Source organism: Ixodes scapularis, unplaced genomic scaffold, assembly GCF_016920785.2.
Source record: "Ixodes scapularis isolate PalLabHiFi unplaced genomic scaffold, ASM1692078v2 PGA_scaffold9__187_contigs__length_104089568, whole genome shotgun sequence".
Classification (NCBI taxonomy): Eukaryota; Metazoa; Arthropoda; class Arachnida; order Ixodida; family Ixodidae; genus Ixodes; species Ixodes scapularis.
In genome coordinates, this window is record NW_024609884.1 from 3225558 (window position 1) to 3249495 (window position 23938).

General features: G+C 47.0%; 1 protein-coding gene across 1 annotated transcript in view; it reads left to right on the forward strand.

Annotated features, from left to right (window-relative positions):
- Positions 1 to 10239: 10239 nt before the first annotated feature.
- The window catches only part of LOC8036311 (protein phosphatase 1 regulatory subunit 16A), a 62759-nt gene continuing 49060 nt past the window's right edge, over positions 10240 to 23938 (forward strand). Inside the window, 1 exon segment of the mRNA XM_040207900.3 lies at positions 10240 to 10517. Within this exon segment, the coding sequence (XP_040063834.2) occupies positions 10256 to 10517 (262 nt within the window). The 5' untranslated portion in view covers positions 10240 to 10255.

Consider the following 23938-nt stretch of genomic DNA (forward strand, 5'->3'; position numbering starts at 1 on the left):
ATTTACACGGATGATACCCATATCCCGAGCCGCATAAGAGGGGTTTATATCCCATGAGCGAATGACATTTTAGCGAACTGCGGTCATTGGAGCGAATCGACGTTTTAGGGAATGACTGGGCAGCGTATTAACCCCCTGCCCCTCTTTTCCTGCGTTCACAGTCTGCGGCGGCTCATTCCAAAAATGTTAGCCCACCTGACTCACCCGTAAACGCCGCCTTGCGACGGCCGACCGACCATTCGCTAAAGTGTCTTTCGACGAAAAGTTGGCGTTCGGTAAAACGTCGCTCGAGTCTCGACCAACTGAGTGCCCCCCCTGCCGCACATCGATGATGGAGCATTCGAAAATAAGTATGCTTTCGCCGTGCATCTCGGACGTGTCAGTGTTCGAACGTGGCGTAAGTTTGCTAAAATTAATGTTATTTCTTATTGATATCTAAAGCGCGCGGCTTCATATCGGCGCGGATGTGGCCGATAACCACTACTGTATTCTGTTATATTGATAGCTTACAATATTCGAACAAGACCTAATATTTGCGCCCAGCTGCACAGCAAAGCTGCGAGAAGAGAGTACGTGCAGTTCAAAAGGTTGGAGCGGCAAGAGTACACCGAGGTGGCGCGCGCTCGAACCAAGGGTCACAACACACTGCTGTGCAAAACAAAACCGGAAAAAAAAAAAAAAAAAAAAAAAAAAAAATTGCGCCGAATTGATTTCTTACAGCGCAGAGAACATATTTCCGAGCATGCTAGGCACGTGATATAACCAATAATCTACTTCACTTTTGGGCTCAAACACAATAATTGATTTTTTAGACTAAAAATTAGGAAGAAAAAAAAAAAAAGAAAAAAAAAAAGACACCGACAGCAAAAAGGGAGGCAGAGTATGACCACCAGGATTGCCAGGGACTCGTAGATTAACTCCCCAAATTTTTGTGATATAGCCGAAAAATAGCCAAATGTCGGGCTGTGAAAATAGCCGAACACATAAAACTTCATACAAGATAATTTAAAACATCTGTTTGGAACACCGATAACATGATAGATGACATATAGGACATTTATATAGACCGACGCGTTGTTTACAAACAAGCCCGCGCTTGCCCACACGAGGTGTGGGCACTGCGCGTGCGCAGAAACCGAATTCGCGTAAAGGAAAGCGTCTGCGCATGCGCAGTACCGTCGACAGCGCCACCGCAACTGTATGACGTCAGGGCCGCGTGTTGGAGAAGAACGCAAAAAAGAGGATAAAACATCCGCATACGTGTTTTATAAGGTAGCTAAAGGAGGGGAGTTCTCAAGCACCCGTTAAGCTATCTCAGATGTTCCTTCATTAGTTGGACAGCAGCATTATCTAATATTTGATTGTGACTCTTTCGGAGTTCTACCCAATCCCTAATGGTTTCCGCCTGCACTCTGCCAATCACTTGGATGATCCGGCCATCCGAAAGCAGGCGCCCCCGTTATTCTCTAAAACGTCGATTTGCTCCAAATGGCTCTGTTCGCTAAAACGGCATTGGCTCGTGTGATATGGGCCCGGCCAAGACCGCGGACTCGTTGGGCCGTTCCTCGTTCGACTCCCGGCGTCCCCTCTGCATCAAGTTCTTGCGCGAGTCTGGCCTCATCAGTGCGGTCTCCTCCATGCGGCTCTGTTCGCGGTCCACTCCATGCGTCGGGAAGCGAGAGTAGTGCGCGTCGGGAGGCATCGCTCTTGCCCCGGGTTATTGGATCATGGCCCCGTCCTCGAGCTTGGCTGCGTTCGAGCCCAGCGGTGCGGCCCGAGATTGCCTTCGGTTTTTCCTCTTTGCCCCGTTGGGGAGCCGATGCTGCCGGGGGGATTCCAGTGATCGGTCGGAGCCTGCAGCCAAAGCGTCTGTGTGCTCCATCACAGAGAAAACTTTCGAGCGGGGAGAAATTCGACGATTTTTCGAACCGAGAGTTTGACGTATTTGGAACCATGGAAGGCCAAGCGATTTTCGCCAAAGTACGCTCGAGTCTGAACCCACTGAACCTGTGTTGAACACTTGCCAACTGCTTCGAGTGACCGACGACCGTGCTGGCACTCCGCTGCGAAGAAAGGACGACCGTCAAACGTTCCAAGTCATCGAGTCATCGAAGCATGGTCGCTGCCGTAGAAGACTGACTCCTAAAGGGAAGCCAAGCCAGCTAGGAACTGGTGGCAATGATGGCTTTGGGAAGTAGTCCGTTACTTTCTAAGTAATTTTGTAATTGCTACATCACTTTTTTTTTTTTTTGCGTCAGTAATTTGTAATGTTATTTCGTGACATATATCTGTACCGAATTACTTTCATTACTCGTTACTTTAAAACAAAAATACGAACATATACAAAAACTGGAGCAATATGAGCAGGAAATTCAGCAGCGTAAAGATAGCAAGTGCAACAAAATAGAAAACACATTGAGGAAGAGAATAACTGGAAAGAAAACGCGAATTTTTGTGTGACCGGTGGCTAGAACTACTAGAAAAACAAAGACAAAGCCGAGTAGGCTCTGCCTCTTTCCATCGCCTTCCGTGGTGTTTTTCTTCTGGGCAGGAGAAAGCTCTTGGTGTTTATTTGTCTGACTTTCCCACCGCTTCACCCTTTTTGAACTTGGACCTCTCCCGCCACCTGCACAAACATCGAAGGCGGGTCGTTCCCCCTTGATTCGCGGGTTCACAGCTGGCGTAACGGACGAGGTGGCCTCGCGCGAGGGTGTCGAGGTTAGGCCTCCTTGACGCTACTCTATTCTAGCGTGTGCTCTTGAGGCACGAATGAGGAGCGCTCGGCGCTTTCGTAGATCGGTCCCTTACCTCCGAATAGATGCTGCTACTGAGCATGCGCACCGCTAGCTTTGTCTGCAGAATTCCAGGGATCATTTTTCGGTTGCCGTAAACGACGGGGATGGCGGGTGTGGTTGCAGATTTCGCTGCCTTGTCATGTTACAGGCGAACGGAGTGCACTTTATTTCTTTCTCTTAGGCACAATATTTTATTTTTACAAGGACTACCATAATGGAAAGTAGTGCTTGCGGTTGTTTTCTTGATAAGTGCACGGGAAAAGTAATTGTAAGGTAACGAGTGAAGTATTCCGTTACTTTTCAAGCAAAGTAAATGTAACGGTAATCCATTACATCGACGGCTCGGCACTTCGTAATTGGAATCCATGACATTTTTCAAGTAGCGGGCGCAAGTCTGCTCATCGTTACGTTGACTTGGAAATGGACCCAAATACTCTCTCGTACGTAGAGGCGTGGCTAAAGATTTCAGTTTTCAGCTGAAAAGAAACGTAGCTAAAACGAAGATATAAATTGGATACTCTGACCTCCGTGAGATTCCAAGATCTCGAATTGAGCGAATTTGAATTTTTAAAATCTGGACCTGAAAGAAATTGAACAACAGTCGAACAAGAACTTGGCGGTGTTGGAAGGTTGCCAACTTTGCGCGTTGGAACCTGAGCGAGATGCGGAGTTTTCCAAACCTTGTCGAACCTCGGGAGGTTCTCTAATCCGGACAACTTCCTTCCGGCGTTGTTTTTCCTCCGCCCCATCTCGCAAGCTCTTCCCGGGTCTTGCTTTCCCTGTTGTTACTCCGGTCGGCTCTTTCTCCGCTTTTTCTTTTCTCGGGTGGCCTGTCCGCGCTTGGCCGTTTCTTCCCCTCGGTTCCTGCCTCTATGCTCCGCTTTTGCCTCGTTTTTGTGTCGGGTGTCCGTGACGCTGTTAATCTTTTTTTTTTTTTTTTTTTTTTTTTTTTTTGTTTTTGGAGTTGGACTGGCGGCCTCTCCGACGCGTGCCCTTGTTGCTGTTGGCTGCGGCGTCACGGAGCGCGTGAGAGCACAAACATGGTCGGGCTTTTATTGGCCCTCTCGCCGCCGGGCAAAACGAGCCCCACAGGCGCCGATTTCTGCGTCCGTCTGCGGGGAGTGCGGAGAACCGGCGAGCCGTGACCACATCTCGTTGCTCCTCGGTGGTGCCTCCTAGAGCACTATATAGCTCCTTCGGAGCAGAGTAGCGTAGAATAACTGCATATGCTCCGCTTGCGGAGCAGAGCATCTCAATGGGGCTCCTGAGGCGGCCATGTTGGGTCCAAGGCCGCACAGCAGGAAGCGACCGTCTCTGCTTCAGGAGACCTGAAGGCGCGGATGATGTGGCTGTGAGGCGGCGTGCTGCGGCGTGCGTAGCAGAAAAGATATAGTGCGGCGACTCACCGTGCGTGCACCGCCGTTTCGTCATTTTTCTCCTGTTTTTCGCTATGCCTTCGGAAGAACATAGTAGCCGACGAAAGCGTCATCCCTTCGAAAGCCGTAGCTACGCTTTTTCTGTTCCGAAGTGCCCGGATGTGCCGGTCGCGTATCTCTCCGCGAGCGCCGCAGACGCGAGCAACGTGATCGTCTTCCGTGTCGTCTGCTTGCCACACTTTGGAAACACGTTTTAAGATATCGCTCGCGTTGTATGTACCCAGTGGCTAGATATAATATTCATTGGTCAAGGAACCTTCAGGATCGTTCGATTTTAGTGTAGGATGTATATTTCGCAAACGCAAAGCGAGAAACATGCTCCGCCCGGAACTCGGCGCCTGCAAGGTGGTTTTCCCTCATGGAGGTTGGATCCAGTTCGGCCCACGTGACCGCTTCTCCGCCAATTAGGAGTTGGCGGCGCAAGGAAAAGGAAAGATGAACCAACTAGCCCAACAACGTACCCTACTAAACGTCTTGTTTACATCAGTCGTACTCCGGAAACACGAGCCGCCCACGGATTTACACGTTGCAGAATGTTTCACATGTTTACTAGAAGATGGCGCCACCGGTCAAACACAATCATCATCATCATCGTTTACAGGGTTGCGCCAGGGGCCCTATGTTGCACGTTTTGGACCCCTACGGCGACTATGGAGAAGGAAGTGACGTCAACAACGCAGCAAATGCAGATTGGATGTTGATTGATGAGATATCAGTCAACATCCAAACTGCATTTGCTGCGTTGTTGACGTCACTTCCTTCACCGTAGTCGCCGTGGGAGTCCAAAACGTGCAACATAGGGCCCCAATTACACGATTCGCTAAAATATGTCAAATGTTATGTACGGTTTCACGAAGCGACCAGCTGCACCGTTGATGATTTCGGAACCGTGTGCTCGAAAAACGACTCGCTAAAACTCCCCAATGAACCTGTAGCCTCCAGTATTTTATCGGGCACCGTCAACGGAAAGCGAAAATGTGCTCTTCACTGTAGTTCTTTCTCAATCATCTCTTTCAGTGTCGATAGCTACAAAGGTGCGACCAGTCAGAACGAAGCGCCAACCCAAATAGACGCCTCGATTGTTCTATACACCAAGGAGCTTTGAAGTCGATTCTGTGCTACTGTCAGATTGACTGAACCCGAGTTGTAGAAATGAACGCTTACGCAGCTCTTGCATTCAATTCCTGCTTCGCGTCGTGCTCACGTCTCGAATGTAGAGGCCTCGAATCCCCAGCTTAGCAATATCTTCATCATGTTCCTTAATCAGTAAACAAATGGCCGCCATTGGTATGGCACATTTTCCAATTATCAGATAATGATGATGATGATAGTGATCAAAGTGGCCAGGCTCAATTTCGGAAAGGGTTTATAAAGGAACATTTTACAATAATGTGCGCTAAGTTGTGTGCCAGCCACGTAAATACGTTTTTTTTTTTTTTTTTTAATTGCTTAAGCGGCATTATGCAGGGCACATCTCGGCGGCACAAGCTCTCGTGCACCAAGGGCAGCTGCCAACGCTATGAGCTCGCGCTTCTAGCCTTCGCTGCGGTACAACATAGGGTGGAGTGTAGAAGCAGCAACACTGGTTCATCGGCCGCTCCAGCCTCTCCAACTGCTCCGGCTCGGTCGCCGAATATTGCAGATAATATTTGTAATCGAGTAAACTCCGTGTGGGCGAAGGTATCAAAGGCTCCAACCCGGCTTGGTAATGTACAATTGACTGGACACATTTGAAATGCTACAGAGTTTCCGGAATGCTTGTATTTCGTTGGCGTATGTTGACTACTCGGTCTCATTTCGAGTAACGTTCTTCTTGAGGGGGGGGGGGGGGGGGGGGGGCGGGGGCGGGGGCGGGGCGGGGCGGGGCGGGGCGGGGCGGGGGATCGGTGGCCGAGTGGTGTAGCGCACACAACGTCGGAGCGCTTACGGCGAAAGCTTCCGCTGCAGGATCCTGGGCTCAATCCCTATCCCTAGGGCCCCGTTTCGATCTGAATGAGCATCGTACCGGCGTGCGGTCGTGTATCACTACTGCGTCGTACACGTTAAAGACCCCAGGCTAGCGGTTGTACTGCACTGGCTAAATTGCTCATCTACAGCTGGGAGACTCGTCGCCCGTTGAGGCAGACCAAGTTCTAGGCTGTATAAACATACACACAACCCAATATCTTTTTTTTTTTTTTTTTTAAACGTTATACTAGTACGTAGATCTGCGCTGCGGGTGTTGCTCGGAACATAATTACACAGCTGGAGTTTTTGTTGCGCCTGTGGAAGTTATTCGACGAGCGTCCTGAAGTGCTCAGAGTACTGGCGGCATCAACGCCAAGGAACGAAGTCGTCGCGGCGGATCTGGTTGAGCCAACTTCTCCGACGCTTGCGATTTGCTCTTCCTTGTTGAATTCTGAAAGGCTCTTCGTAGCCGACAAGTTTTCGAAACTCGATTTCCGGATCTCCTCGATGCTGCTCGACGTGCATCGACGGTCTCTCACGCTGTGCGGAAAACGCGCGAAAAAAAAAAAAAAAAACAAACAAAAAACGTCACACCGTTCACGTGACCCACTCCGGCCAACCCAAAAACTCTACCTCCGCTGCGTACAAAAATCGTCTGCTTCAAACGCCATTGCCTTGGAAATTGCCTTCTCAAAGTTTTCACACGCATCCAATATTACGAAAACTTTGCGAAAGTGTTGAGTGCTTTACCAACTTCAGGACGAACTATTTTCGAAAAGTGTGAACTCGGCGTGAATTCTTTGATCGGCCGTGTGTTCGATGTTGAGTCGATCTTCATGCGTTCTCCCAAATGGCGAGCGCCTCCTGGAACCCTGACTCGCGCCGAGCTGCTCTGTCGGCCATGTTGTCGGCAAAACACACGGATCAAAGGATTGCGTTCCTCTGCTGTAGCGTCGACAGCGTTCGGGCTAGTGGGTGAGGCGGGACGGCCGACGGTCCGCTGCTCGCGTTGCCGGCCCTGTCCGGCCGGTAGCGACTGGTAGCCGGCGGCTCTCTTCGGCGAAGCGCGTTCGCAGACCCCCTGGGCTGTGACCGGCTTCGACCGGACGGTTAGCGGGCCTTCCTCCGCGGCAGGCCTGTCTGTTCCAGATGTACTGTACTCAACATACTGGATTAGAAATACATTTGATCGAAAGTCTTTGCGACTCTATCTTAATGAAATTTCTCAGTATCTTGGACTAATTATCCCAAATACATTTTTTTACTGCTTGCAAATATTAATCTCAATTTTTTTTTTTTTTTTTTTTACGGGAATAAGAATTGGCACCCTTCAGCGCAAAGTTCAGAGATTACCAACTTGAACCGGAAGCGATCGAACACAGCAGGAAACAAGCCAGGCCAAAAGATGCAGGCTCAAAACACCAACAACAACAAAAAAAAAGAATAGAAGGATATGAGGAAAAGTCACCAAAAAAGACAAATGATTTTTTTTTTAATGTTTGATCTTGTTAGGGCAAAAATGTCAGTTTCTTTGTCCAGTCTGGTACTCCCGGGAACACTGTCTGGGGTAGGGGAACGGGGATAGCCCCACACTTTCATGAACACGGGGATTGTAACACCAAGACAGGAGCAAGATATAAACACTCAAAATGCTAACAAAGAGTTCTCCCAAAGTTGTGGGCTCTTCTCAAGGAAAGGAAGGGAAGGGGGGGGGGGGGGGGGGGACTCTATTTGTTGCTGCATTTTGGAGCTGGATAAGCTGGGATAAGCTCTCGGCTTATCCAGCCCCAAGATGCAGCAACAAAAGGCCCCCTCCACCTGCCATCCAGATAGCAGTGGGAGAGGGCGAAAAAGGTGCAACAAATGTTTCTCTAGGTCGACCTTTAAGAAAAATCAACCTACTATTAAAAACGATGTTAAAAGGTCTTTTCTAGCGTTTTAGGTGCAGTGCTCCCTTAACTTCTGTGCGTTCAGACGACAATGTTTTCTCGCGGGGTCGGCATGTTTTGTCTTTGCTGTTCCCTGTCACCGCGTCTTGTTTAGAGTTCTGCAGCCAATCATCAATCGGTTGTGCGCATATAGGACACATTTTCTCTCTGGAAATGTTGGGGGACTTGGTTACTGCGCAGGTTCGGCCATAACGTGTCTTGGCTCATTATGGTACAGCGAAGAACATTGGAATGTGGTCGAAAGCGGGAAGTTGATCAGGTTTAAGTTAGCTCACGGCTGTGCGTACCGAATTTATTGGAAAACCGTCGGTGCCAGGGATGAGAAGAAAGCGACGCGGGCCTTTGTTAATAAATTTTTATGGCTGCACTTCTCGAAGCGGCGTACCACGGCTGGTCAACCGCGAGTGGAGACGGCCAACAATGTCAGACTCTAAAAGAAAGTTAGTGGCTCATAAAGAGCAAGAAAAGCCGGTTGCGTTTGGTTTTCTCATCATAATTGATTGATTTTGGATTCGCAATGATTGGGAGTTGGCCAGAACACAAACAGCTGGATTGATCTGCACCAATGCTTGTTGCATGAAATGTATGTCTGAGCATCATATGCCCTCTTTTCAGGTATGAAGGTCACCTGACGGGATGACGGGGTCCCACTGCAGCACCACGGCCGTATCGGGCCGCGTCGGCGAAGGACTGGCCAGCACCCTCTGAAAGGTGACTCTTTTCAAGTTGTGTGCTCGTGAAGTTTGAATGTAGTGTCGCCCTATTCGTGCTCGAGAGCTTCGACACACAAGCATCAAGGCTCAGATATGCGGGATATCAGTCTTACCTGTTGACGACAGTTGCTGAGAGCCTGCTTAAGAAAACACGTGAGGAAACGACCCAGCAGGCTCATAGGGTTAACAAAAAAGTAACCGTTTTACCATACCTGCACAAGATTTCGCACAACTTAAAGAAAGTTGGGCGAAGGGTTGGTGTTGATGTCGTTTTTACTGCTCCGGAACAGCTGTCTGGGCTGTGCAGAAAAGTAAACTCCTGTTCTAAAGGAAAGCAGGGTTGCACAAAAAAACACCACGACCGATTAGTGAACTGTGTGGAGGGAGTGGTGTACTCTATTCCCCTCTCGTGCGGCAGGAGATACGTCGGGCAGACGGGGCGCTGCCTCAATGATCGCTTGCGAGAACATAAGTATAATGTCTTTAGAGTTGTGTCAGGTCACCTTGGCCTGCATTACCGTGACTGCTGCTGCACTCCCGTCTTCGACAAGTGCCAAGTGATCAAGAAAAATAAAGACAAACTCGCTCGAGAAATCATTGAGGCGCGGGAAATTGGAAAAATGGGGGAAAAACTGTGTCAGCACTCCTTCCATATGTTTATCCGAAAAGGAATGTTGCTTTCTTGACACATAGTGACAGCACATAATGGTGGCTAAGGAGCACGTGGCGCCCATGACATGTATTTTATTTTTATTTGTGTGTCATGACATTATAATATTTATACTTCATGTTAGCACGAATAAACTTTAGTTGTAAGTCAGCGCCTTGTTCGTCTGCCTTCTTGTTCTTGTCTGTGTCCCTGCGCTGTTTTAATATTTAATTATGAAATACCAACTAGCCCAAACTTCTACGTTAGTCAAGTGCGTGAATCACCCTTTAAGGCTGAACTCCATGGAGTGAATATGCGGCGAAGAACTGACTAACTTTGCAACAGTCACTCTTCTGATGCCACCCACAGAGCGAACGCCGTTGGACGAAATTCGTCGCTTTTTTCGCTCCATAGAGTCTAGCCTTTATGCTGAGACTCCATGCAGCCAATGCTAAAAGTGCGAGAGCTCGAGATTTTGGCTTTGAAAGGTTCTTTCGAAGAATGAGCTCTTACTAGAAAGGCGCGTATTAAAGCAGTGGCTGTGGCTAGCTGGCTCTCATTGCTTTGGCTGTAGACGTACAGGGGGCACATGCAGGGCCAGCTCGTTAGCTGTCAGTTGTGCGAGGGGAGCGATTCTCGGTTTATGACAGTCTGCCTTTGCTGCGGGATGCGTCTCGGCCTCTAGTTGTGCTGCCGATGGATGGCCTGCTTTGGCCTTGGGCTGAGCCGGGGTCGTGTGCGTGCAGGCGGCGCATTCGGACAGGCGATGGCGGAGCACAGCGAGCTGGTCACCGAGATGTGCGTGGTGGAGAAGATGAGCACGCAGGAGCGGCTCAAGCACGCTCGCAAGCGGCGCCAGCAGCAGCTGAAGAAGTGGACCCAGCACGAGCGGGACCTGCAGAAGGGCAAGGGCAAGGCTGGGCCCCGGGCCGCCTTGCGGGCCGGTGCACCTGCCCAGGAGTACAAGGTCCACTTTGTGCCCAGCGTCATGTTGCTGGAGGCCGCCGCCAGGAACGACGTTGACGAAGGTGGGTGGCTCTTGAGCACTGCTCACCCCGGCGACTCTTGAGCATTCCTTTCGGGGACGGGAGACGCTCTCCGTGCGCTACTCTGAGACCGCATGTTTAAGAGGAGACTCCCTCCCTTTAATCGCCTCACCCTGTTTTTATGGTTGGGAGCGCCTGAGTCAATTTAGGATTGTGCCCTTCTAGATTGTGCCATTTTGTACTACAGACCTTTGCTGCAGGTGGTTGGTACAGTTGTTGTCTTAGTAGCTCTTGCTTGGCAAGCTCCCCCAAAACTGAGGCCGAGATTTCGGCTGTAGGTACCGGTGCACGCAGTCTTCCAGTAAGGTGCCGCTCTTCGGTATCCGGCGCCCATTCTAGGCACAGTTGACTAGCATTGGTGTCGGCCCACACGTGCTACGAAGCGGATGATTCTAACGACACTCACGAGGCTGTTCGGGTGTGTGCTGCGAAGGAGCAGTGTTTATGCCGCCGTGGTGCTGCTCATGCAACATTACACACTGCGAGGACCCGCTTCAGGATGCCCCGCCGAGGCGGTGGCCATGTCTGGAGATATGTACGTAGATGCTTCTTTCAAAAAAGACAAATGGCGCGTGACTCTTTTGGCCCCCTTCTGGACAAACTTTGCCGTAGCTCGAGGGTCCTCCTCGGGAGAATTCTCCGACGGCCCGCGAGTCTCCGGTCCGGCCCCTCGGAGTTGGCCATGGATTCCGAGAGCAGTCGATTTGACACGACATCTGATGCGCTCTGATCTGAATTGAGTGGAGTGGACGAATGGATCATTTTCTGTCCGTGTAACCTTTTTAGAGCCAGGATTTTTCTTGTGCCTCTTCATTGAGCATCTCCTCCTGCGGACGTCGGAGAAACGCTTTTTGAGCCGACCTTGTAAACAAATGTGTTTTGGCTGGAGACTGTGAGAATTAACGCCATAACTGTGTCCCTTAAGGGTGGTCCACACACTTGCGACTGACTACGACCTAATCGGATACAACCGGTTTTAAGCTGCTTACGACCGTGCTGCGCGATCTGTCACAAGCTGCCGTAAGCAGATTAAAAACTGGATGTGTCGGAGTCGGTTGTAAGTGTGTGTACCAGCGTAAGGCTGGTTCACACTGTTGCAACGACCGAATCCATCAAAATGGGGGTTTAAGCTGCTTATGACCGCCATTGCTGCTCCGCAGCATTGTTGTAAGCCTTCACAAGAGGCTTAAGAAATGGTTTTGTCGAACTCGGTAGTAGTCGTTTGCAACAGTGTGAATCAGCCTTAAAGGCCCGTTCACACACTTGCAACCGAGTATGACCGAACGAGACAAGACCGTTTTTTGAGTTTTTGTTTACTTGACTCGCGACGAATGAGTGTTCCAGTTATCGTTGAAAGAAACCCACACGCTTCTGATGAACGAACAGGGCTCGAAACGTCGCAGCCGATCTCTGTAGCCTCAGATTGCTGTCGAACACACGTCACTCGCGCCCCGTCTCCTCCTCGTCGACAACGCAGCTGCACCGTCCGTGTCCTTGGTGAAGAGCGTAGTGAAGCTTCCTGCGATCGGGCAGCCGTGAGACAACCCACGTGCGCGCGCTCAGAGGGTGGACCTCCCCTTGGACGCGCGGACCGGGCAGCTCGTCTCTCGGAGCTCTCCGGGTGCCCAGAGATAGTCTGCTGGGAGACGTCACCTATGAGCTGGGAGTTTAATCATTCCACTGGCCGCTTGCACGTGACGCAGCTTCGCTTCATTGTTGTGTCGTCCAGTCACGTTGTCAAAGTTTCTCGCATCGCGAGTTGAGGATTGCAGCTCATGAGCGATTCCTTCCACTACTTTCGGTGCGCCCAACTCCGGAGCTGTGGAGTCGAGTTTTCGTGCAGCGAGTTTTGGGATGGTGCTAGAGTCATGATGAGCGGGGGGACCACTAGCAAGTCTCCGCCGCTGAAAAAAAAATGTTGAGGAAGTTTTGTTGTGTACGGTTTTGCTGGTTTTGGGTTGCTGAAAAGTTCTGAAGGTAGAGCGAATAACGCCTTCTGATTTTGTTACCAGGTCGTTCTCTTTTAAAGTGATGGCTTTACCGTGACACTTGGCAAAGATTTCGAGCTTGTGGGCTGTTGTCACCGCCATGGAAAAACCTCTTCTCTCCCCTATTGGCCTCTAGGAGGGGGAATTTGGGACTTTCCGTCGGCTGGGCTGCGTGAAGAGAGGAAAGAGGGCAACCCTAAGTACGTAGGTTGGACATTTACATGTACGTTTTAAAAAATCACAAAAGTGACATATTGTCGTCTGATTGATGGAGGCGATTGCCTCCACCAATCAGACACCGATACATCACTTCCGTGACCTTTTAACACATACATGTAAATGCCCAACCTAGGCACCCAGGCATATTGCCAAGAATGGCGCAACGAGGGGAGAATCTTCGTGTCACTTGGTTCCAACGGATGTTTCCAAATATTCCTCACGTTAAGCGAAATCCCACTTTGGCATTATCCAGTTGCTTGCATAATTTGGATGGTTTTAGAAACTTCCACCGCGCTCACCCACTTTCTTCACGGACCACTGGTGGCAGTCATCAGTGGCATCCACGACGGCTATAAGAATTAAGCATGTCGAACCTCTGTCCTCAGGTATGTGACGGCACCATTCCACCCGCATTGCGCGACTGTGCTACGACTATCACTTTCGTTTCTTCGCACATTGTGGGCGTAAAATATTACTTATTTCTGGCCGTGTTCTAGTCGCTTGTTCGGGATATCGTGTCTTTCACTGATTGGGGGCAGCTTACGCGATACTGAAGGTGGGAACAGCGCCTAACCGATCTCAATCTTATGCAGTCCTTTGGTGTCCCTGGCCTCAAAAACTTTTCTGTCGTGTCGTGCTTTCCCCTCTAAGCTACACGACCCGAAGTTGCTGCACCCCAGGAGTGGCTCCATCCATGCATGAGGTGGGGCCTACGTGGGTAGAGTGGGCTGGGGCAACACCTATAACATTCCGTGGGTCCCGCTTTGGCTACCGGTGGGCATGCCTCACTTGGGCTTTCCATGCAATGCACCGTAGTCACTGACAAGTCAAAATCATTTTTTTTTTTTTTTAATTATCTGACCTTGATGAAAACGGTGCCTAGACATTACCCCCAAAATTCGAAACTTGGGAGCTCAGTATTTGTGATGTAAAAAAACAATTTCCAAAAGCCGAATTTGAAGTTCCTACGCGATCCATGCCAGTGCAGTGACGTCAAAGATTGAGTCCTCCTACAACTCGAGTTTCTCGTTCTTCCGTGTCGTGTTCGCCCACGTCCCGCGATCAACCGCTCTGCGAGTGCCGCCTATCGCTGTGAGCAGATGACATTTCACTTTCGCGTTTGAAGTTCTTTTAGGGCCCTTTCAGCGATCTCGAATTCTGTGAAACGGTGTGAGGTCGAAGCGAACGTGCCTTGGGCTTTTGTGAGCGACACGAGGGGCCACGTCATCGCGCCGGTTCTGCATGAACGGCTCTCCCGGCGAGTCACAACCACAACTATGGTACACAGACACCAAACCCCGTTGTTTTGACTGTTTGACGATTTCCTTTTAGAAGTCTGAGAGGTCGCCTGGCACCTAAAAAAGAGAACTTGGTCAGATTCCTCTACTCACCGATCACCCTCTGCTACATGTGTCGAGTGCCACCATGTTTATTAAGGGAGGATAAAAAGCCAGGGAGGTGACATCACTCCGGACTTTGATTTCCGGTATTTCAAAAAGAAGGGTTGAGTGCATTCGCAATTGCTATAGAATATATGTTTTACGAATGCCGTTACTAAATGTTATAGAAATGTTGCTTACAAAGCTTCTAAATTCCATTATCAGTTACTTCACAAATAAAAAGAAGCGTGGAGGTGAAGAGCGGGAGAGAAGGGCGCCAAAAATCAAGATTCGTGCGCACGCGAGAAATAATTGTTTTTGCGTTCCGATATTTTTTGTTTGCGAGTCTATGACTACAACTTACAATGTTTTTAACAGCAAAAACATATACGACCTTTGGGGTGTCGGTGCCCTTTTGAAGGGTAACTCCAGTCAATATTTTTTGATTTGGGGTTATGACTGTTTTCAGCTAAAGTCCCTGAATTACAAAGTATATTTTTTTTCTTTCAATATTGTGTGTCGTTTTATAAATATCACGGCTCAAAATTTAGTTTCGGGCCTCTACGGCAAAACGGAAACTATCTGCTGGAGGGATGGCAGCACTGATCACCAGCCGTACGGGCACGACGTGATGTCCCAAGCGTGCTGTGGTATGCGGCACAACCAATCAACCCCAGCTCCACCGTGACCTGACGTCACGAGGGTGCTGCGCCAGTGTGCCTTGACTAAAATCTAACCTGCTTGCCGCCTGCTAAAGAGCAGCTGGTCGCATATTTAAAATAGGTTTTAGTGGAGTACGTGGTTTCACTTTGACCTAATATTTCGACTGGGGTCGTATTTTGTGCCACTAAAGCAGTGATGGAATTGCTGCGCCGACTGCGCCAAACTGCGCCAAGGGGCTAACCCTGCTACATCCTGCTATATTTTGCCAAAATATGGGTAATCTGCGCCAATCCTGCGCCAAAAAACCAATTTCGGTCGTCTTTCAAAACCAAAACTAAACTGAATACAGTAATTGAGTGTGCGTGGGCTAGGTGGTGCTCTCGTCGTCTCGTCTCACGTCTCTTTAAAAAAATTTCAACGATAGACGCGGGCGTGTGTGGACGCTCCAACAGTATGCGTGCCGTTTACCAGGCGAGCTATGTCGTCGTACAGTGCAACGAAACAACGTTTTTGTGCGGCGGGAGTAACTTTGTTAGCTGAAGCACTCGCTCCTGAATGCAACGGCCGTGGGAAAACTATATTTGCTTCCTGTGGTGGTCGCGCGACGCCAGGTATTGTCTCTGCAGATATGGCACTTTCAAAACTGAAATGTAAGGACTGCCGCATATTCATCATCATTCCTTTTCTTGTTTAAATCATTTGCTACTACAAGAATCCCTCCTTAACCCACAGACTGTTGAGTCTAAGTATCGATTACCTAGGTTTCTCTCAGTAGGCTTTCTTTCGAGAGGGACCCCAATACGTGAAAAATCTGCCGCGAAAGAGAGTTGGTGAAGAGAAGTGAGCTAAAACAAAAAAGGCAATGTCTGCACGCTGAACCCGCTCAGCGCGCTTGTCTGTCTCGAGTTCAGTCGTTGCACAAAGCTCTCCAAGAATGTTTTGACCCTGGCTCGCTATGTCTTGCGTCGATGCACTCAGGTTCTTTTTTTTCTGTGTTCAGCTTGTACCTTGCCTGCCGTCCTTGCAAGCACATGCCGCTGGACTGTTTTTTGTCGTATGCTGAACAGTTACATTTTGCATACAATTTTGGGAATTAGTTTGCGATGGAGCGGAGCAGTATGGTTTTGGTCGAACAGCCATTATAGTGAACTTCTAGCAGCATCTAGATTCCTGATGACACACTACACAAATAACAAATGTCGGTCATAATGGGGGATTCCGCTTGAGAGACAATGGTCCGGGCAAAGTGGGAATCGTAGATCTAAAATATGGTCACACATACTACAAGTCCGGGCAGCTGAGAAAAGCTCACTGTAAAACTGGCAGAAGTGGAGAAAAGCTCACTGATCTTTTTTTTCTTAGCTTAGCAAATTTTGTTTCACACGTGGTAGTTTAAAAAGATTCGAATTCGTCACTTCATTAAAAATAATTGTCCCTTTTTTGTAATTTTCTTGAAGTTCATTGGGCATATTTACTAATTCCTCAGAAATTAGTAATCATCCATCCTGTATATTAATTATGCCACAAGTGTGTAACATACGAACATCGGACACCCATAAAAAAGACAATTTATTGACAGCTTCACAGTGCACCATCGCTAGGTCTATCAGATGAAGTGGTTTGTTTTTTGCAACCAATATAAATAGCGATGTGTGAACCGTTTCAGCTCCGAAGATTGTGTGATGCCTGATAAACAAGTAGGTGTTCGTTGATGTAAGCAGTGTCGGCTACGCTGTTTTCTTTCTGTTCATTTCATTAATAAAACTTTAGTTGCGAGAACAGCTTCGTCCTGTTGTGTTTGTTGTTCTCACTTCGTCATCGTTTGAGCAGTTTTCAGTGTAGAACGTTTACCAACTCTCCCAATGTGCTACCTTACAGAAGACTAGTTCTTATATAGGTCACGAGTAACAACGCTGATAGTGTACAGCTTTGAAGGTTGTGGGTGGCTCGCCATAGAAGGGCACTATCACACAAAGGCAACGTGTGGAAACACCAGCACGAACGGCTAGAAAATATGCATGTCCGTAAAAGCAAGAAACCTCAATATCCTACTGATTGCTTTATCCTGCTTTCAAAGGTTAACAAAAGCTTCAAAGAGAATTTCAGGCACCACATTTTTGCGCATGCACTTCTGGATTTTCGGCATTTACAGTTTTGCTTTTTAGGTTTTAGGCAGACATGACTAACTTTTTTTAACTTTTTCCATTTCAAGTTCATAAATTTTTCAGTAAGACTTTCGTTGTCTAGAGAGTAAACCACAGAAAACACTCCCGCAGTTATTAATTTGGGAGCAATATACCCAATAAGCTCAACAAATAATACAGAAAAGGGCATTCTCTTTTTTCAAAGATGACAAATTTTAATGATAATAAATTGATATGTTACGCATGATCCAACAACCTCTATATAAAAATAGGGGAAAAATCGGTGAGCTTCTCTCCGCATACGCTCGATGGCCGGTGAGCTTTTCTCCGCTTCCGCCGGTTTTGCGGTGTGCTTTTCTCCGGTGAGCTTTTTTCTCCGGGATTCTACAAGTCCAGTATGAACCACTCACACAGCGTCTTTGATGAAAACCCTTCACTGACCAGGATGGCCCAGTTCACTGCTTCAGGGACGAGTCTTGCAACCTCGTTGCTGACAATTCCTTTTCCAAAAACTAAACGGTAACCCCATTGAGTGCACAAATACATTGTCCTAATATCATGAAAACAGCTAAATGCAGATGTGCCTCGTCCACAGCTGGAAGATTGCATTTCATTTAATTTATTATGTCTCTCAGGGCCCAAAGGCTTTACAGAGAGGAGTGGGGCACAGTAAATGGAACAAAGCAAATAACAATAAAAAGGCAAAAATACACGAAATAACTACTATAATTTAACACGTTAGTAATGGCACAGTACATGGAATAAAACAAATATCAATGAAAAGGCAAAAAATACACAAAATGACTACTAAACATCATGTAACAGGTCAGTAATGGCAATCATAAATTTATCTGAGACAGTGATAGTGACAATGCCTTTAAAGGGGTTATGACACGCCAAAAATAAAATATGACATAACTATACTGCTAGGACCCATTGTATGTTCCTATAATCCTGCTAAATTTGTTTTCAAAAAGGCGCGATAATTTCGTGGATAAATCGATTTATATGCGGGCCCCTCGGAGGGGCAGATCCGGGCGGACCTGGAGGCTGATGACGTAACCAGCCTCCAGCGCGGTGTCTACTTGCACGCACTCACAGACTCGGCTCTCTTGGCATATCAACTCTCAGCTTCCTCGTTTACCTTCCACGTTTCCAGCATCCGGTCTGTGACGATTACGTCTACGGCATCGATCGCCTTGTAGAAGTGTTCGACATTGATCGGAGCAGCGATGAGAGTGATTGCTATCAAGAGATGTTGGAAGCTGTTCATTTTGACTGCGACCCACTGGCGACCAGCTCCAGCGACGACGAGTTCGTCGTGGTCACCGTCGTCCGGGAATATCTCGCAGGTGCATGCAGGGTGGAAGGTCAACCGGCGGGGGGGCGAGAGCGAGAATAGCTTTCAGTTTACCGAGCTGTTTGAGCGGTTTTGTTCGTACCGCGACGAGAAGAGCTTGGGCGATCATGGGGGCGCCTAGAATGAGAGAGTGTTCATGGTCACGTGGTTTATGGACACCATGGTGTGACTAACTTGAGCAGTGTTGCCTGGTCGCCAGATGAAAATTATAAAAATTCGTAAATTGAATATTGCAATTATCAGAGCTCTAAAAATTGCGTAACTTAGTGTATATGCTAAGTAGCCTATGAACATTCCATTTCAAGAATAATCTATCCGTTTAATTTTCGTGTCATAACCCCTTTAATGCCTCTTTTTGGCCTCAAGGTTCGAGGCCAAAAAGAGGCATTAAAGGTAGATTGAGGTGGCATATTCAAGTTTAGGGCGAATTAAGGTTTTATAAATTGGAAGCTTTAATGAAAGAGGGGCAAGGAAAAAAGTTTCTTTTGATGTATCCTAGTAATTGATGAGGGTTTTTCGTGATATAGTCGACATGAATATTCCAGGACAGATCATTTGAAATGTGAACACCGAGGTATATATAGGAGGACGGAGCAAGGAGGGTAGAGTTATTGAGTAGGAAGGGCAAATGTTAATTTGACGAGAGATAGATTTACATTTAGAGATATTAAGTTCCTTAAGCCAGTCGTTGCACCATTGGGTTACATTGTTAATATCGGTCTGAAGAGCAGAGATGTCGGAGTCGTTGGGAATTTCTTTGTAAACAACAGTCGTCAGCAAAAAAGCTAATAGAAGAGGAGACACGGGTAGGGAGATCATTAATACAAGTAAGAAATAGTAGTGGACCGAGTACAGAACCTTGTGGGACACCGGAGTTGACAGGCGAGTATGGAGAATTAGATCTGTTGTCGTGGACAAACTGAAGACGGTTAGTCAGAAAGGCGTCTATGCAAGCGAGAATGTATGGGCACATGTCAAGGCTACTAAGTTTATGGAGAAGGGCATGAGGGAGCTTTCTCAAAAGCTTTGGAAAAATCAAGGAATATGCAGTCAGTTCTGGGAACCTGGTCAAGTGTGACATGGAGGTTATGAGTAAAGGTAAGAAGTTGGGTTAAAGGGGTGTCCAAACAGGACACTAGAAAACGCACGACTCCGACAAATCGTGAAAATTGAAGCGGACGCGCCCGCTTCAATTTTCACGATTTGTCGGAGTCGTGTTTTTTCTAGTGTCTTGTTTGGACACCCCTTAAGCGTGAGTAAAACTTCCGAAAACCGTGTAGTGATGTGTCAAGGGAAGAGTTAGAATCCAGAAAGTTTGCAAGTTGAGAGTAATTTACGTGTTCAAGGATCTTGCATGGTATACTCGTTATGGAGATGGGACGGTAGTTAGATGGATTTTGTTTATCGCCACCTTTGTGTACAGGAACCACCTTCCAATCCAATGGCAAGACACCATGTTGAAGTGAAGATGTGAAGAAGAAAAAAAAAAAAAAAAAGATGACGGCTCCGAAGGGCATGATGATGTTAGCTGCTACATTTTCTAGCGCAATTGATGAATGTTTCTTGTTATACAAAGTGTCCTCGAAAAAAAAAAATAGTTTTTTTTTTTTTTTTTTAAACCACAAAAATAAACTGCATGGCTGAACGCTCATTCTACGCGGAAAGATAGCGCTAGAGGTTCGAACCAGATGGCAAAGTTTAATCACGAACCGATGTTTCGTTCAAAAGTTATAAATGATTTTCTGAAGATGTCGATGGGAAAATGGTGACCGACGAAGCTCTCGAATACTTCCATGGTGCTGTATGGCGCCAGAAGCCGAAAACGGGCGAAAATGGGCCCCAATTTCCCATTGAAGTTTTTTGCGAAATCCCTTGTAACTTTTGAATCGGTTCGTGCTGAAACTTTGCCGTCTGGTTCGGACGTCTAGCGCTACCCTTCCGCGTAGAATGAGCAGTTCGGCCGTGCGTAGTTTATTTTTGCGGTGAAAAAAACTTTTTATTCTTTTTTTTTGAACACCCTGTAGAATGAATTCCAAGGACTAAACTGATCGGCCGTTTTATTGAATGTTTGTGCATTTATTTGCTTCGCTGATTTTCCATTGTTCTGTCTACTACACTATCACTCTCAGAAAAGAAAAAAAGGGTGTATTCTTACACCCTTTGACCCATATAATACACCCCTAAACTTCAGTTGGACGCACAGCGCACTGACGTCCATCTGACGCTACTAACTTCCACGAGAGGCTTGATAGCCTTGTGGTACAACTTAATAAAATGGCTAATGTACGTGTTACTCTCTAAATATATATATATGTATATATATGTATGTATGGACGGTTTCATTTGGATTCAGGCAACGAGTGGCAGTCGTATTTTTTATTTTGCTTCAAATTTTTATATTTCGTGGCGCATGTTCCAAGTATTAATAGCAATCCTTTTTATTTTAATGTCCTGACATGTTTAGTTTCTGAGAAAAAAAAAAATTCAAAGAAGCGGGAAAGAACGACGAGGTTTTGACGATTGTCGTGTGTGGGGTTTTTGAATTACTCTCAATCTCAAAGTGTTCAAAAAGAGCGTCTATATTTTTTAGTGTGATATATATGCAAGTAGGTAAGACGACATTACAACTACTGTTTATTATTCGTCGCTCCAATCTTTGTAAAAATCCCCAAACATGCCTCCGCGAACACCTGTGACCTAAATTGCGGATTTGGTTTTGAGTCGACTATGTTTAGTTTTGTTTTTAAAATAATACCACGTGTAGAACCTTTCATTGCCTTCCAAATTAAGCAAATTTTGTGTTTTCATCATGTACGAGTACTGAAGAATAAATTATGCAACAGAGAGGGTTTTCACTTTTTGTTCAATTTCAGCTCGCTGTAAAAAATTTAAAAAAAGCTTTTAATTTTTTTTTTTTTTTTTTTGCGTCGCGTTTTTTTGCATTTTTTTTTAGCCTGCATGCATTCTGTTAGAGGTATATGCACTAGTTTTGAGTTTTAAGCCTCTGAATATGCCAAAAAAAAGAGCAAATGCTGATGGTGGGTTTATGGGCTATAGCTGTATATTTTATTCTTTACTATAATAATCTAAGGGACGTTGAATAAATACTCATATAAAAGATATGAATGTCGTTAGGCGTACAATAACAAGTTTGCAATTCCAAACGTCTAAAGACTATAAAATCGCAACTGCCGAAAGCGGGTTTTAAGACAATTTCCACCGGTGCCATGATTGGTGGGGCCTCAAGCCTAAACCCTATACGCTACATAATCTATACTACATTAGAGAAATACCAAAGTATAATATTGTAAAACGTTAGAGTAAAATACACTTCCTATTGGAAACGTAGATTTTTAAAAGCGAAATTTTATATCTAATGCGAAATTCATGTTGATAACAGAACCAAATCATTTTTTTAGCATATTCAGAGGCTTAAAACTAAAAACCAGTGCATATACCTCTAACGGAATGTATTCTGGGTAAAAGAAAGGAATAAAAAAAAAAAAAAAAAAGCGAAGCAAAAGAAACTTTTTTTTTTATACAGCCTGTTGAAATTGAACGAAAAGTGAAAACCATCTGTTTCATAATTTATTTCTCAGTACTCGTACACAGGGGTGGAAGCGCTGCGCCAATTGCGCCACCCTGCGCCAATTCACTTCCCCGCGCCAGCCTGCTCCAAAACGCCAATTTCAGCTTCTTTTTTTTTTTGTGTTTTCTCTAAATTTAGCGGAAAACGGTCGGCCACTGGCCACCATGTGGTGTGTACTTTTGTTTAGGCGTCAGTGCGGGAGACTCGTACCAACTCGACTGGGGCTCCGAAACACGTGTAACCGCAGGGCGAGGAGTCTATTTTAGTTCATCGAGAATGAGATGTCGATTTTGACTACAAAGAGCTTGATATACGAACACATCGGTTTGGTTTCGGGCATAGTTGGTTGGCGCGGTTGGAGCGCGCATGCAGTTGCCCGTGGTCCCGATTTGCCGTGATCGTGGAAGTTGGTGCCTCGGCACCGGTGGGCTACTTCGGCCATCAACATGAGCAGAAGTAAGTGGTCTTTACTAGCTTTACCTGTCATTTGGTAGCGTACCATATTTGGACGCTTAGCCGTGAAGAATCGCGAGCACAGGCACATGCGTTCTCGAGCTCAATTTGTCTTGTCAAAACGAAACCAAAACCATCATTGTGTGCGCGAATGTGCAAGCTCTCGTGTGTTGTTTCCCACCGTCAGACCACTGGCGAAAACAATACCCGCAATCTTAAGGGAGTTGGTTAATTGGCTGTGCTACACACTTTTTTTTCTTTCCTTTAGCGGGGAGGAGTGGGGGTTACATCAGAAATGCCGTACAACACTCCCGCGCTGCCGATTCCTGCCGTGAACGCTCCTTAAAGGACCCATGAAACGAATTTTAGGCTGGAGTAAATCAATTTATATTGGGATTTTACTAATAGCACATCGTTCAGTGGGCCAAAAGAACAAAGGTAGAAAGTCAGAAGCCTGACTTTCGCTACGAAAATTTGCAAAACATAGCGGACTATTTCGTACCTCCTTCCCTTCGTAAACTCTCCGCCTTTTCACTGTGATACATCCGCGGACCCCGCAGCGCGTCACCCGGCTACTAGCCACCATAACCGGGCCCCCGCAGCGCGTCACCAGGGCCCAAGCGCACGTCACACGACACCGGACCTCACTTAATCCCTTTACCCCTAAGCTGACATTGCGGTGGAAGCTACGCGCTTGCCGGACCAATCAGCCGTCTCCCTTTCATCACCTGACCTCATTCTCTGCGGGTCGGTATGCGCGAGAGGGCATGATCACGTGGAAAATGTGTGGCTGGCCCAACGAGCACGTAGCTTCCACAGCACTGTCAGCTTCGGGGTGAACGGGGTGGGGAAAGCAACTAGTCGGAATTTTGAGCGCCGGGCTAATCTTCTAGGGGGACAATGGCTGTGTCCGGCTAGTCAAGCGAGATTCCGAGCAAGAGGGGACTCCCCCCTTTCCGACTTCTTGAACTGTTTGGTACAATGCGCGATTTATGAGTTGAGAAGGAAAGCTAAACAGAAAAAAGTTGAAAAAGCGTTTCATGACTCGTACAAGTTTCGGGTATAGGTGTATCTGGTTGGGGGGGGGGGGGGGGGGGGTTTGGTAGAGAGAAGATAGTGGGGCTTTTTGTCACGTAAGAAGGCAGCCTGCCCCGCAGGGATCAGCGCCTGATCAGCTACATCTCATTTTCAGTCTCGTTCAAACTATCTTCTCTTAAAGCACTTCTACTGAGTGCACAAGAACTCATAAGCAAGGGTGTGGCAGTTAAGGACATGGACAAGGTGTGGAGTGGACACCTCCTGCTAAGTGATGTGAACTCTAAACTGCCCAAAGTACTCAAGCGCATAAAAGAAATGGACTCTGCCCTTCAAACTGTGAAAAAAAAGGTGAACGGTAAACTTCAGTTGTTTCCAATGTACACAGATTCAGCTTAGTCACAACCTTTTTTTTTCTTTTTGGACATGGAAGCCTGTGGGCTCTTTTTCTTCTAGTCAGTGTTTATGCTGCGTATGTGTTAGTGGCTGTGATATTTTTAAGACTATATATTTTTCCATCTAAAGTGATATAGATATAGCTTTGTATGTTAACTTGAGTGTAGGGATTACCGT